General features: G+C 42.5%; 1 protein-coding gene across 5 annotated transcripts in view; it reads right to left on the bottom strand.

Annotated features, from left to right (window-relative positions):
- The window catches only part of GARNL3 (GTPase activating Rap/RanGAP domain like 3), a 154,133-nt gene that overhangs the window by 39,029 nt on the left and 99,761 nt on the right, over positions 1 to 15,343 (bottom strand). For all 5 annotated transcript variants that reach the window (XM_044992942.1, XM_044992939.1, XM_044992944.1 and 2 more), the window contains 3 exons: positions 11,884 to 11,958; positions 10,512 to 10,623; positions 9,641 to 9,739 (listed from right to left, as the gene is read on the bottom strand). In XM_044992942.1, the coding sequence (XP_044848877.1) occupies positions 9,641 to 9,739; positions 10,512 to 10,623; positions 11,884 to 11,958 (286 nt within the window). The remainder of the gene's footprint in view (positions 1 to 9,640; positions 9,740 to 10,511; positions 10,624 to 11,883; positions 11,959 to 15,343) is intronic.

Genomic DNA, 15,343 nt, shown 5'->3' with positions numbered 1-15,343 from the left:
GCAGAAATATGCAGTTTTGGGAAGAACACAGGCAAGTGAATTGATCGGTTAAAGTGAAATTCTGAAACTACTTCAGGAGTGAATTTGGGGTATAGCTGAAAAGAAACCTTATCATTATGGAATACAGTGTAAGAAGGCTCTGCCATCATTGCTCCAAGCTTGCCAACTCTTCTAGCTGAGGTAACAGCTACAAGGAAAGCAATCTTCATGGAAAGGAGAGACATGGAGCAGGAAGCTAAAGGTTCACGGAGTGGGAGAGGCGATCTAGGGCTCCTCTGGAGCAATATGTGGTGCATTTCCTGTTTGCTTGAGAGATGAACATATCTCTGGCTAGGATTCCACATAGAGTGAAAATAGTGTGCAATACCCAGTTGTGGAGCTCCCACTTGTTGTCAATTGCAAAATGTCTGGAGATGAAGTCTGCAATCACATTTTGCTTCCCCAGAAGGTATACTGCCAATAGCGTGATTCGATTGGTGATATACCAGTTCCAGAGACTGACTGATTCTGCACACAGGGAGACTGATCTCACTTCTTCCTGTTTGTTGATGTAGAAGATAGTCGTAAAATTGTCTGTCATTATAAGAACATAGCGAGCGTGGATGAATGAAAGAAAGGACTCACATGTCTTCCAATATCCTGCTCATAACTCCAGGATATTGATGTGGATCCTGGACTCTCAAGATGTCCAGGTACCTTGTGCTGTGACTGTTCATGTGGGCTTCCCAACCTAATGGGGATGGGTCTGTAATAATGGTCCTATCAGGAAAGGAAGGGAGAAAGGGGATGCCCACTCATACCTGATAAGGATTTGTCCACCATAGCGGGGAAGACACCACCTTGACTGGAACTGTTACCATGAGGTTCATAGGATGGTGGTTTGGAGAGGTGAAGTCATGGGAATGGGGTGTCATAGGTGAATGAGGCCATATGACACAGGAGAGAGAAAGACATTTCGCTGACCGGTACTCAAGCGAAAGAAATCGAGGCAGTTGACAAATATATTTACCTGGGTCAGCAACTGAGCAGAGACAACTCATTTGAAGGGGAATGCAGGAGGAGAAAGGCAGGGTGGGCAAGTTTCAACAAAATAAAGACATCTAAAACAGATGATGAACTGCCCATGAAGAAAAGAAAAGAACTGTTTAACTCCACTGGTCTGCCAGCAATGATATATGGAGCAGAAAGCTGGTCAACAATGAAAGCTGAGGAAGAAAAATTCGCTGTCACCCAGCAAGCAGTGGAAAGGCAAATGTGTAAGATATCGCTCCGTGATCATACACCGAATGAGGAGATCAGAAGGCGTACAGAGGTGACTGATGTAGTGCAGGTGATGTATGACGCAAAGTGAAGATGGGCAGGTCATGTAGTCCGCAGGCAAGACAATAGGTGGACAACCTGTATCAATGACCGGATCCCCAGAGACCACAAGTGACCACTAGGCAGACTGAAAATGCACTGGACCAATCCAATGACAAAACTCTTTGGCCAGAAATGGAAAGATTGTGCTCGCAACAAAATAGAATGGTGTGGCGTCGACTTGGATTCATGGAAGGATGGATGAGGACAAGCTGGACAAAGGCGACAAAGATGATTCAAGGATTGTTTGTGATCCAAACTGGAGGTATTGGTCATGGTCTGGAACCTGGTTTTGGCCCGGTATGCTCTTGCGGTGATAAGAATTCAAGGTGGAGCCACTGAAGTCCAGAGATTGTGTGGGGCTGAGAACAGATTTTTCAGCATTTATGCTGACTTCCAGTGAGGACAAGAAGTGTAGTATCATAGAAGTTAATGCGTAGGCTTCCTGCTGGGACTTGGTGACAAACAGCCAGTCGTCAAGGTAGGGAAAGACAACGAGACCATGAGCTGCTACTACCAAGAATATCTTGGTAAAGGCTCTGGGTCCAGTTGCTATTCCAAAAGGAAACACCCTATACTGAAAATGGTCAGACCCCACCATGACTCTGAGGAAGTGTCTAGGAGCGGGATGAATGTCGACATGAAAGTAGGCATCATTCATGTTGAAAGCTGTAAACCACACGCCCTTTTCTCATGATGGGATTATAGATACCAATCTGACCATGTGAAATCTGAGTTTACAAATGAAGTGGTTGAGTTGGCGGAGGTTGAGGATTGGTCTCCAACCGCCCTTTTTTTTGGATACAAGGAAGTAAGTTGAAAAAAACCCTGTCCCTTGGTATTGAAGAGGGACATGTTCTATCACTCCTCACTTCAATAAAGAGTTCACCTCTTGTTTGAGAATATTCTTGTGAGAGCAGCCCCAAAGCAGGGAGAGGGATTTTGGAGAAGGTAGGGATGTAAACTCTATCATAATGCCAGAGTGGATGACATTCAGCATCCACTTGTCCATGGTTATTGCACTCCAGGTATTGGAAAAGAGTGTTAGATGATCCCCAAGTGGTGGTGGTGGGAGTCAGGAGGTGCTGGCTGTGGTCAAAAGAGTATATAAACAGGGCATTCTCAAGCACAGGGGCGGCTCTAGGAATTACGCCGCCCCAAGCAGGCGGCACGCTGCGGGGGGCGCTCTGGCGGTTGCCGGTCCCACGGCTCCGGTGGACCTCCCGCTGCCGTGCCTGCGGGAGGTCCACCGGAGCCGCGGGACCAGCGGACCCTCCGCAGGCATGCCTGCGGGAGGTCCACCGGAGCCTCCTGCCACCCCCCTGCGGCACGCCGCCCCAAGCGTGCGCTTGGCGCGCTGGGGTCTGGAGCCGGCCCTGCTCAAGCAGGAGTAGAAAGGTTATTTTACCTCTATATTTTGCATTGGTGCAACCACTGCTGGAATACTTTGTCCAGTTCTGGTGTCCAAAATTCAAAAAGGGTGATAAATTAGAGATGATTCAGATAAGAACCATGAAAATTATTTAAACAATTAGAAACCCTGCCTTATAGTGAAAGACTCAAGGAGTTCAATTTATTTAGTTAACAAAGAGAAAATTAAGGGATAATTTGATCACAGTCTATAAACACCTACATGGGGAACAAATATTTAATAATGGGCTGTTAAGTCTAGCAGAGAAACATATTACATGATTCAATGGCTGTAAATTGAAACTAGACAGACCGTAAATGACGTGCTTTTTTTTTTTTTTTGTAATAAACAGCAAGGGTAATTAATCAATGGAAACATTTACCAACGGTTGTGCTGGATTCTCCATCACTGGCAATTTTCAGTCAAGACTGGGGGAAAAGTTTTAAACTACAGTGATGATCTGGGGAATCTGTCTCTATAACTTACGAATTCTGGCTGACCTTGTGAAATTGTGCTTAAGAAAACTGTTCTATCAACTAATTCCACATTTATGTGTCTCCACCAATGCTGACAAAGTTTTAAACACATCTCTTCCAGACCAGGGACAATGGAGACACATTAACCTTAACAACTGTACTTTGACTAGTCTATAAGTATGCTAAGGAGGCTATTGTAGCTGGGAGAGGCTACTTCCTCCTACTTGTCTGCAGTGGGCTGTTTGGAGAGTGGACAATTCCCAAACAAGACAAAAGAGATAGAGGTGACAAAGGAGGGGTTAAAAAAATCCAAAAAAATTGGGGGAAGACTCATAAGGCCACTGGATGTTTTGGGCAGTAGAAGGAAGAGGGGTGGACAGGCCAAGGTCAGAGAAGACGAGCTAGGGAAAGAAGGCTCTGTGTTTCAGAAGACAAGCCAGGCTTTGCAGCATAAGGATCCTCGAACTAGGCAAATAAAAAGTTTGACTGTTTACCAGAAACATGTTGCTGGGGGCAATGCCTGCCCAGTGACACTGTTAAATGGTCGCGGTATTCTAACCATGCAAATGTAGCTGTGGTGGGCCGGCTGCCCCATCCCAGTCAAGAGGGGTTAAAAGCAGCCTCAGAGAGGGCTTCAACTGGGAAAGCTGGGCTGATTAAGGAAGCAGCCGCAGCTGTGGCCAGCTCAATCAGCCCCCAGCTGGCCAGGAGCTAAAAGACACTCCTAGCTATTGAGAGAGAAGGACCTGGTTGCCTGGGAAGCTGAGAAGGGTATCTAGGGTGGAGCAGTACTGAGGAAGGAAAGAGGGAGCTGGGGAGCTCCGGCCTAGCAAAGCCCCAGGCTGCAGGCCTAGTTAAGGGCCCACAAAGCGGTACTGGGGCTGCAGAGAGGCAGCCCAGAGACAAGCAGAGGCAGCTGGTCCAAAACCCCCTTGCCAAGGATGACTGGTTTACAGACTGCAGTCTGCCCCAGAGAGCGCGGACTAGATGAGGACTGGCAGTAGCCACTGAGGCAAGGTCTAGATGAGGACTGGCAGTAGCCACAGAGGCAAGGTGGGGATAGGAGGTTGGGGGTTCCCCTGGGTGGGGAGACCCAGAGTGTGGGTTACTGCAGAAGGCAGAACTCCGAGAAAAGGGGCACCAAGGTCTGGGACAGACACGGTGGCCAGCGGCAGGCAAAACACCAGCCTACAGAGGGTGCTCTGGGCTGGAAAGAGAGAATTCCAGAGACGACCAGCAGGAGGCGCCGTGCCAGTGAGTCATCACACCCTCCCCCCCCCCCCCCCCCCCCGCTACAGTAGCATAATCACTTGTCTTTTAAATAAAAATTAGAATGAATGGCCAAATGAGATTCTACCTGTCTCTTACAAATAATCAGTTAAATTAATCTCATGGAAAAGCGAGAACAACATAAGACCCTGTGGAACTTCAAATACAGATCAACTATTACTAACACCTCCTCTCCTGACTTCTATCCAATTGTATTTGATCCCTATTTTTGGTTGGGCGACCTCAGAGTAAAACAAAACCTCCAAAAAAAGAACATATTTCTATACCTAGACCTTCAACTCAAAGTGCCTATGGCAAAATGATCCAATATATTTGATCACCGAACCAAGCTACCCCAAGGATAACAGCGCAATCCCATCCTAGAGCCCCAATAGACGATGGAGTTTACGACCTCACTGTTGGATCAGGACATCCTGATGGTGCAGCTGCTATCAAGGGGTTTGTTTGTTAGGTAATAAAGGTAATAATTGGAGATATACCAATCTCCTAGAACTGGAAGGGACCTTGAAAGGTCATCGAGTCCAGCCCCCTGCCTTCACTAGCAGGACCAATTTTTGCCCCAGATCCCTAAGTGGCCTCCTCAAGGATTGAACAGTCCTATGTGATCTGAGTTCAGACCGGAGTAATCCTGGTCAGTTTCTATCTATAACTGAGCCTTTTCTAGTACAAAAGGACCAAAAAGGCAAGGCCTATATCTCAAAACAAGCCTTCCTTTATATTAGTGAAATTAACTTTAATAATAATAAGAACAAATAACCAAGCCCCACCAAAAGGGCCAAGTTGGGGTGGCAGAGCCAGGTATCAATGCAAAAAGCCTAAACCCTGTACTTAGGGATTCAACTCCCCTCTCCAACTATGAAAATGCTACCCTCTAGTTTAATATCCCCACTCATATATATAATCCCAATCCAAATTGCTGTAGCAAAACTAAACTAAGTGATCGGGCAACAAAATGGCAAATGAAATTTAATGTGGATAAATGTAAAGTAATACACATTGGAAAAAATAACCCCACTATACATACAACATGATGGGGGCTAATTTAGCTACAACTGATCAGGAAAGAGATCTTGGAGTCATCGTGGATAGTTCTCTGAAGACGTCCATGCAGTGTGCAGTGGCAGTCAAAAAAGCAAGCAGGATGTTAGGAATCATTAAAAAGGGGATAGAGAATAAGACAGAGAATATCTTATTGCCCTTATATAAATCCATGATACGCCCACATCCCGAATACTGAGTACAGATGTGGGCTCCTCATCTCAAGAAAGATATACTGGCATTAGAAAAGGTTCAGAGAAGGGCAACTAAAATGATTAGGGGTTTGGAATGGGTCCCATATGAGGAGAGAGTACAGAGGCTAGGACTTTTCATCTTGGAAAAGAGGAGACTAAGGGGGGATATGATAGAGGTATATAAAATCATGAGTGGTGTGGAGAAAGTGAGTAAGGAAAAGTTATTTACCTGTTCCCATAATATAAGAACTAAGGGCCAGCAAATGAAATTAATGGGCAGCGGGTTTAAAACAAATAAAAGGAAGCAGTTCTTCACACAGCGCACAATCAACCTGTGGAACTCCTTGCCTGAGGAGGTTGTGAAGGCTAGGACTATAATAGGATTTAAAAGAGAACTAGATAAATTCATGGAGGTTAAGTCCATTAGTGGCTATTAGCCAGGATAGATAAGGAATGGTGTTCCTAGCCTCTGTTTGTCAGAGGGTGGAGATGGATGGCAGGAGAGAGATCACTTGATCATTACCTGTTAGGTTCACTCCCTCTGGGGCACCTGGCATTGGCCACTGTCGGTAGACAAGATACTGGGCTGGATGGACCTTTGGTCTGACCGAGCATGGCCATTCTTATATTCTAGCTTTCTTCACCCTAGTTGAACGAAAAGACCTAGGATATACAACTACGAAAAGACTCTAACATCGTAGGCCCATATGGACTACTACAACCAGTAGCAGATGGCGTAAAACTATGTATTAAAGAGCCAATCTATCCATTAAGATTATCCCTTGCACTATTCACCCTGGCCCCAATCCTAGCCCTATCAATTTGACTCCCACTCCCACTACCTTTTCCACTAGCTGACCTTAATTTAGGCCTCCTATTCCTAATTTGCCCCTCCAGTTTCATAGTCTACTCCAACATCTGATCAGAGTGAGCCTCAAACTCCAAATATGCCCTAAGAGGAGCCCGACGAGTAGTAGACCAAACCATCTCATACAAAGTAACCCTCAGAATTTCTCTAATCGTATTTTCAGGAGCATTTAATGTACAAACATTAGAACCACACAAGAACCAACATATCTTATCTTCTCTTCCTGACCACTAACAACATGATACACCTTCACATGAGCAGAAGCTACTCGAGTACCATTCAACCTCATTGAGGGAGAATCCGAATTAGTATCAGGATACAATGCTGAATATGCCACCGGTCCATTCACCTTATTCTTTCTAGCAGAATAAGCCAACATCCTAATAATAAATACCCTTACTGCTATCCTATTCCTCAACCCAGCCTCCCTTAACAACACACCTTAATTATTCTCCCTCTCATTAACATCAAAAGTCATACTACTTTCAGCAGAATTCCTATGAATTTGAGCCTCATACCCATGATTTCGATATGACCAACTAATGCATCTCCTATGAAAAAACGTCTTCCCAATCAGCTTAGCACTATGCCTTTGACATATATCAATATCAATTGCGTTCTCAGGACTGATTCTCAACCAGGGGTCTTCTCAGGACTCCCATCCATACCATAGGACACGTGCCTGAAATTAAAAGATCACCCTGATAGGGTGAATAATAGAGGCTAAAATCCTCTCATTTCCTTAGAAAAATAGGATTTGAACCTATACTAGAGAGAGCAAAACTCCCCATATTTCCATTATACTATATCCTAGTAAAGTCAGCTAACTAAGCTCTTGGGCTCATATCCCAAAAATGTTGGTTAAAATCCTTCTTCTACTAGTGAATCCACACACAAGGGTAATTATTACTTCAAACCTAATTATAGGACCCCTGCTTACAGTCTCCAGCAACCATTGAATTCTAGCATGAACTGGACTAGAAATTGATGGCTAGCCATCATTCCACTAATTGCCCAACAACACCATCCATGAGCAATTGAGGCTGCCACCAATACTTAATTCAAACAACCACTTCAACACTAATCCTAGTCTCTAGCATTATTAATACCTGAACACTAGGCCAATGAAACATTACATAACTAACGACATCTCATGCACAATTCTCACTGCATTCCTAGCTATCAAACTAGGACTATCTCCATTCCACTTCTGACTACCAGAATTATTACAAGGAACCACCACAACAACAGCCCTAATCCTATCCACTTGACAAAAACTAGCCCATTATCCCTACTAGTAATAACTGCCCAATCCCAAAGCATACCCCTCCTGTTAAACACTAGAGCTAACATCCACCCTAGTCGGCGGATGAGGCAGATTAAACCAAACCCAACTATACAACCATCACACTACCACCGAATTCAACTAACTATTCACAACAATGATGCCACAAAACTAACCCAAAACTTTATCTAGCCCCAATAATATCACTCTCCACTACTCTTCTTCCCATCATACCCACCCTATTAACTATCCTCTAGAAACTAACATTTTTTCAAATGTTGGCTAGTGTGAAGTAGACTTTTCTGTACTGCTACTTTAACAGGAAGACGTGTGTGTCATTTTTATGGCAACAAAGACAACTGCTAGCTATAAATGTAAAAATAAAGATTTCTTCTTGTCCTCAAGTATTCTTTTTTTCAACAGAAGAGAATGCTAATTGAAATAAAGTCCACAATAAGAGACCAGGGCAACCTGGAACAATACCTAGGTCAATTTATGATGTCCTAAAGTTATATCAAAGTAAGATTAACATTAGAAATTCATTCAAATTCAAAGGGATATGCTTCTAATATTCCTAAATGTATATGACAGAGCACTACTAGAGATTTACCTCTGTTAAGTCCTAGCTGGTGTTACACCTCTCTATGTACTTTCACAATATGGAAATACAATACTAAAGAGGCAACTGTGACTCTCTTATGCCTTTGAACTGTAGTGTCTGTTGGTAACTTTACATTTCTTTCATTAGGGTATAGTATAATACAATCAGAGAATCACTTGTAGTATGAAACATTCTCCACTGTCTATATCAAATCCCCTTAATATTTATTTATTATAAATTATGGAGTGAAGAGCATGGTAAGAATTTTGTCACAAGATTAAAAGCCACTGTTACTACAGGCTTTCTTCTGATAATTGACAGAACCTAAGTAAATGTATACATTTCATGATATAGCTGAGTTAAATCAAAATGAATTGTAGAAAAACTACTGCCAAGAACTTGTTCCCACTTTAATATCTATTTAATTCTATAGAAAATATTTTAACTTTGCAGTTTGGCAGATATTAGAACTACAGAAACCGAGACATTTCAACTCTTGAATTCACTTGTTTCCTGACCATTGCAACTGGAATGGAGGGCAATTCTAATAAGTCTTTAGTCCTGTAAACTAGGATGGTGACTCCTGCTCATTAAAGTCAGTAGGATACTTGTGTTAATAAGGTAAGCAGGATTTGGTCCAAAAAGTTACAATACCAGCAACAAGCAGGAATTACTTAAAACTAAAAGGATTTCCCCATCAAAGGAAAAACAGCTTCTGCTGTATGATAGATCTGGTGTTGCATATTCATACTGCTGGACGCTCCAGTGATAAGTGTAAACAAAGTGATGTGTAAGTGTAACGCCAGTGTCTCATAACTTCAGTTATTGGTACATTGGCTTCCACCAGTACTGACTAGTAAACTTGTTCACATACCATTGGATCAGAAATAGTCAAAGAAATTCATCTGGGTAGGAAAGCAAGAAGGCAGGTGAAGGGGAGAGACCCGGGAATAAATACAGTAGAAATGGAAAAAAACTTTTTAAAAGAGAATTACTGACAAAATGAAATAGCATTCTGAAAGGGCAAGTGCATAAACTGTTACCTTCTACTGAGCTATGAGTAAAGTAATAGTGTGCCAGCCACATTCATATTGGAACCAAGAGGTAAGGAATCCTACCTTTGTCTGCTCTGGTAATCAAAAGGTCCAAAGCTTCCAGCACATGCATCTGTTTCACCTGGAGAGTTTTATCAAATACTTGCACTGATGACTGGCCATCTGGAAAGGAAACATGACCCCCAATTAGAATGCATTTTTGACACAATTTGCTGACCAGTGATTTTAAAGCATCTTGTTTCTTGTAACAAAAATGTGGTTATTTTTCTGTGAAAATGAGGCGTCTGGCATACTGCCACTTTATATACAGTACCAAAGATGGCAGTTCCTTCTTAGAAGGAGTTACCACTGATGTGAATCACATAGCAAGAACAGAGCCTAAAAGAAACAGTTTTTGGAAAGTTTGAGAAAAATTGCTGAGAACCAACTACCCGCAATATCATTCCTCAAAATCATGACTGCCATATATGGCATTCTAGGGAAGAGGCGAGAGTCACAAAATCAGTGCTAGGGAGGAAACAGGCTTGGATGACTACATAAATGGTACACAGCCACCTTTGGCCTCAGGCTCAGTGGACGCATCAAGGACTGTGAAGTACAAGCAGGTTGCATGGACACCCCTTGAGCTTGGATTTGGCTTAATAAAAAGTCCTCTCAGACAGTCAAGAAAACAGCATCTGAAACCAATAAAATATTCAGAAGTCTGCATTAAAACAGGGCTCCCAAGATTATCTGATTTGCCTAGTTTTAGTGCAGACCAAATTTTTGCAGTTAAGTTATAAAAGCCCTGACAATAAGGATATATAGTAACAGATGTGGACTTTAAACTATCTTAAGTAGTGAAGAGCTGCTAACATCCTCATAGGCACCACAGATTAAAACAGTCAGGTACAAAAATATTGACCTGTAGACAAACGCTGGATCATTCACTAACCATCTATTAGCAGGACACCAACATCTGTAGAAACTAGCAAGGACTGGCCCCAAGAATCCGCACAAACAACTTCATGAGGAAAATTACTGCAGAAACAATGGGACTCCCACGGCTGTGAAACGACATAAGCAGTGTATGGTAAAGACACTAGGAAATACAAAGTTTATCAACAGAGAAAATTTAAAGTACAATGTCTGAAAAGTAACTCATGGACATCTTTGGCAGGACAGAATGCTCAAAGCTGCACTTTTGGAGTTAAAAATATCAGACTTTGGTCTGTTTGCCGGGAGAGGCAAAAATTCTCTCTCTCAGTCAGTTTGGTAGGTTAATAAATATAAGCTACATTTGTGCGACTGGGGCACTGAATCTCCTTTTGGGAAAAAGGTCACATCTTGCAGGTGCAGGAAGAGACAGCACTTGTTATTCAGAATGTTCTTTCGCTTCAAGATAAACCATCTAGGGTAAATTTCCAGAAGTATGGGAGGTCAGCAGCTTGACTCTACTGAGTGTGACATGTAGCAGATAACCAAACACTTTGAAAACATCTCCTCTGCGTTTCTGCTTCAGAAATAATGTTCAGATCCAGGATGTATGTTTACCAACATTCATATGGAATTTCCTTATGCTCTATGGTCCAGATTGTGGCATTTAGTCACTGGCATGTGCTAGTGGTGGTGCAAAGCTGCCCTTCCAAGTAGCTCCAGCAGGAATTATGCAGGGGAAGTGCACATGCTGTACCAGCACTTTAGATGACTCAGCTTTCTCTACCTGACCAGCTTCATGGGCTGGTGCAGAAAGGGGCAAGACCATAGCACCACCTTCTCTCTAACCTCTTCAGGATGCTGTGTGTCCCTGGGGCATAGACTGTGCAGTCCCTGCATTTCTCCAAGCACAGGGACTGCTTCTGCACCTGACCTCTGTGCAGAGAGCACAGAGGTGCTCCTTGCACTTTCCACTCCTGCACAGCCACACTATGGCCAGGAAAAATCTGGCCCTTTATTAGAAACAACAATGCAATTTGATTTTATTTGCATGAAGCAAAAGTTACAAGTATCACATAAATGTACACAAAAATCAACTGGCATTTTCATTTACCTCTCCACCCAAACAAAAGTGGGATTGCTGAAACCAGATTTAAGTTCAGAGATAGTTTCCATACCCATCCATTTACTGGGCCTCATCTGCAGAACCATTTTGATATTATGCACCGATACATGGATCAATATGTCAATGCTTTCTCTTGTTACTGAAGGGGGATCAAATTACATAAACGCATTGTAAGATTTGGAATGTAGTCCCATATTCAGTAGAACCTGGAAAGCCATAATTTTGAGCAAACTTTGCACATTATCATGTATAAATGTCCACTCACCTCCTTTTTATAGAGGCTTGTGGTTGCTGAACTAGTTAGGGCATCTCCTCTCACAATGGTTTTCAGTTTCAGTGCCTTAAACAAGACAGATATTTCATTTAAAATGTGTTCTTAATTGGTAACACCATATGGATAAATAAATACTAAAGATATGGAGGCTGACTATTAGGGAAGGGAGGGAAGCAATTTCAGACTATAATTACAATAGATCCAGCTCTGAATTTCTGTGCCACATTACATAATTTCTTTATAAGAAAACCAGCCATTCCATGTGTTTTGAACAGAGATTAAACTATTCAATAAGATGCTGGAAAATTATATGGTTTCAGACAGTATATATCTGCTGTTGGCAAAAACAAAACTTAACGTTGCAAATATATTAATGGAGAAAATCTTAAATAACAACAAGTCCTCACATCCACAAATTAAGTCCATGAGCTAACTACACCCTTTACACCAGCTGAGAATCTGGTCCTTTATAGTTAATGTCACATTTTTAAAGTGCATTTCAAGACATTAAGTGACACTATTTGCACATTCTTGTGGAACGATATAACCCAAATTTGTCATGAACAGCATTACAAACCTTTCAAGATGCAGGTCAACAGAAGCATGCTGATTTTGAAAAATACTTAGCTCATAATGCAGAACACAATATCAGTGTTGCACAAAGTAGTAGTGAGAAGACAAATGAGAATCTGAATTAGTTTATCCTTCCATATTGTCAATGATTAGAAGAGCTTCACGACCAGATCAAAATCCAGTGTTTCAGTACCGTATAGTCGAATGGAACCAACAGTGATTGAATAATGCATAAAAAGAAGAAAGCAAATTCCTCTTTATGGAATAACTTCTACATCAGAAGCAGGAAGCTTGCTAAACCATCAGTAGGACACTGGATGATCGAGATGCTAAAGGAGCACTAAGGATGATAAGGCTATTGTGGAGAAACTAAATGAATTCTTTGCATCAGTCTTCAGGGCTGAGGATGTGAGGGGGATACCCAAACCTGAACCATTCTTTTTAGGTAACAAATCTGAGGAACTGTCCCAGATTGAGGTGCCATTAGAGGAGGTTTTGCAACAAATTGATAAACTAAACAGTAATAAGTCATCAGGACCAGATGGTATTCACCCAAGAGTTCTGAAGGAACTCAAATGTGAAATTGCAGAACCGCTGTCGTCTGTAACCTATCATCTAAATCAGCTTCTGTACCTAATGACTGGAGGATAGCTAATGTGATGCCAATTTTTAAAAAGGGCTCCGAACGTGACCCTGGCAATTACAGGCCGGTAAGTCTGACTTCAGTACCAGACAAACTGGTTGAAACTCTACTAAAAAGCAAAACTGTCAGACACATAGATGAACATAATTTGTTGGGGAAGAGTCAACATGGTTTTGTAGAGGGAAATCATGCCTCACCAATCTACTAGAATTCTTTAAGGGGGTCAACAAGCATGTGGACAAGGGGGATCCAGTGGATATAGCGTACATAGATTTTCAGAAAGTCTTTGACAAGGTCCCTCACCAAAGGCTCTTAAGCAAAGTAAGCTGTCATGGGATAAGAGGGAAAGTTCTGTCATGGATTGGTATCTGGCTAAAAGATAGGTCAAAAGAAAGGATAGGAATAAACGGTTCAGTTTTCAGAATGGAGAGAGGTAAATAATGGTGTCCCCTAGGTGTCTGTACTGGGACCAGTCCTATTCAACATATTCATAAATGATCTGGAAAAAGGGGTAAACAGTGAGGTGGCAAAATTTGCAGATGATATAAAACTACTCAAGATAGGTAAGTGTCAGGCAGACGGCGAAGGGCTACAAAAGGATCTCTCAAAACTGGGTGACTGGGCAACAAAATGGCAGATGAAATTCAATGTTGATAAATGCAAAGTAATGCCCACTGGAAAACATGATCCCAACTATATATATAAAATGATGGGGACTAAGTTAGCTGTTACCACTCAAGAAAAAGATCTTGGAGGCATTGTGGATAGTTCTCTGAAAACATCCACTCAATGTGCAGCGGCAGTCAAAAAAGCAAACAGAATGTTGGGAATCATTAAGAAAAGGATAGATAATAAAACAGAAAATATCATACTGCCTCCATATAAATCCATGGTACGCCCACATCTTGAATACTGCATGCAGATGTGGTTGCCCCATCTCAAAAAAGATATATTGAGTTGGAAAAGATTCAGAAAAGGGCAACAAGTTGATTAGGTATGGAACAGCTTCCGTATGAGGAGAGATTAATAAGACTGGGACTTTTCAACTTGGAAAAGAGACGACAAAGGGGGAATATGGTATGGAGAAAGTAAATAAGAAAGTGTTATTTACTTTTTCTCATAACCCAATAACAGGGGGTCATCAAATGAAATTAATAGACAGCAGGTTTAAATATTTTTTAAAATATTATTTAAAATATTTTTTCACACCACGCAGTCAGTCTGTGGAACTCTTTGTCAGAGGATGTTGTGAAGGCCAAGACTATAACAGAGTTAAAAAAAGAACTAGATAAGGATTGGTCCATCAATGGCTATTAGTAGGGCCCTACCAAATTCACTGTCCATTTTGGCCAATTTCACGGTCATAGGATTTTAAAAATTGCAAATTTCATTATTTCAGTTATTCAAATCTGAAATTTCATGGTGTTGTAACTGTAGGGGCCTGACTCAAAAAAAGGTAGCTCTCTGTGTGTGTGTGTGGGGGGGGGTGTCACAAGGTTATTGTAGGAGGGGTTGCAATACTTCTACCCTTACTTTCTGTGTTGCTGGTGGTAGAGCTGCCTTCAGAGCTGAGCAGCTGGAGAGTGGCACCGGTTGGCTGGGACCCCAGGTCTGAAGGCAGAGTCACCACCACCAGCAGCGCAGAAGTAAGGATGTCATGGTATGATATTGCCACCCTTACGTCTGCGCTGCTGCCTGCAGAGCTGGGCCCTCAGTCAGTAGCCACCACTCTCTGGCTGCTCAGCTCTGAAGGCAGCAGTGCAAAAGTAAGGGTGGCATGGTATGGTATTGCCACCCTTACTTCTGTGCTGCGGCTGGCAGGGCACTCCCTTCAGAGCTGGGTACCCAGCCAACAGCCGCCGCTCTCCGATACTGGGAGCTCCATCAAATAACCCTGTGACCCCCTTGCAACTCCCTTTTGGGTCACGCCCCCCCAATTTGAGAAACGTTGGTCTCCCCTGTGAAATCTGTATAGTATAAGGTAAAAGCACACAAAAGACCAGATTTCACGGTCCGTGGCGTGTTTTTCATGCTGTGAATTTGGTAGGGTCCTAGCTATTAGCCAGGTTGGGCAGGGATGGTGTCCCAAGCCTCTGTTTGCCAGAAGCTGGGAATGGGTGCCAGGTGATGGATCACTTGATGATTACCTGTTCTGTTCATTCCCTCTGGAGTACCTGGCATTGGCCATTGTTGGAAGACAAGATACTGGGCTAGATAGACCTTTGGTCTAACCCA

Source organism: Mauremys mutica, chromosome 18 (genome assembly GCF_020497125.1).
Source record: "Mauremys mutica isolate MM-2020 ecotype Southern chromosome 18, ASM2049712v1, whole genome shotgun sequence".
NCBI lineage: Eukaryota > Metazoa > Chordata > Testudines > Geoemydidae > Mauremys > Mauremys mutica.
This window is presented reverse-complemented; position numbering and strand designations above follow the sequence as displayed.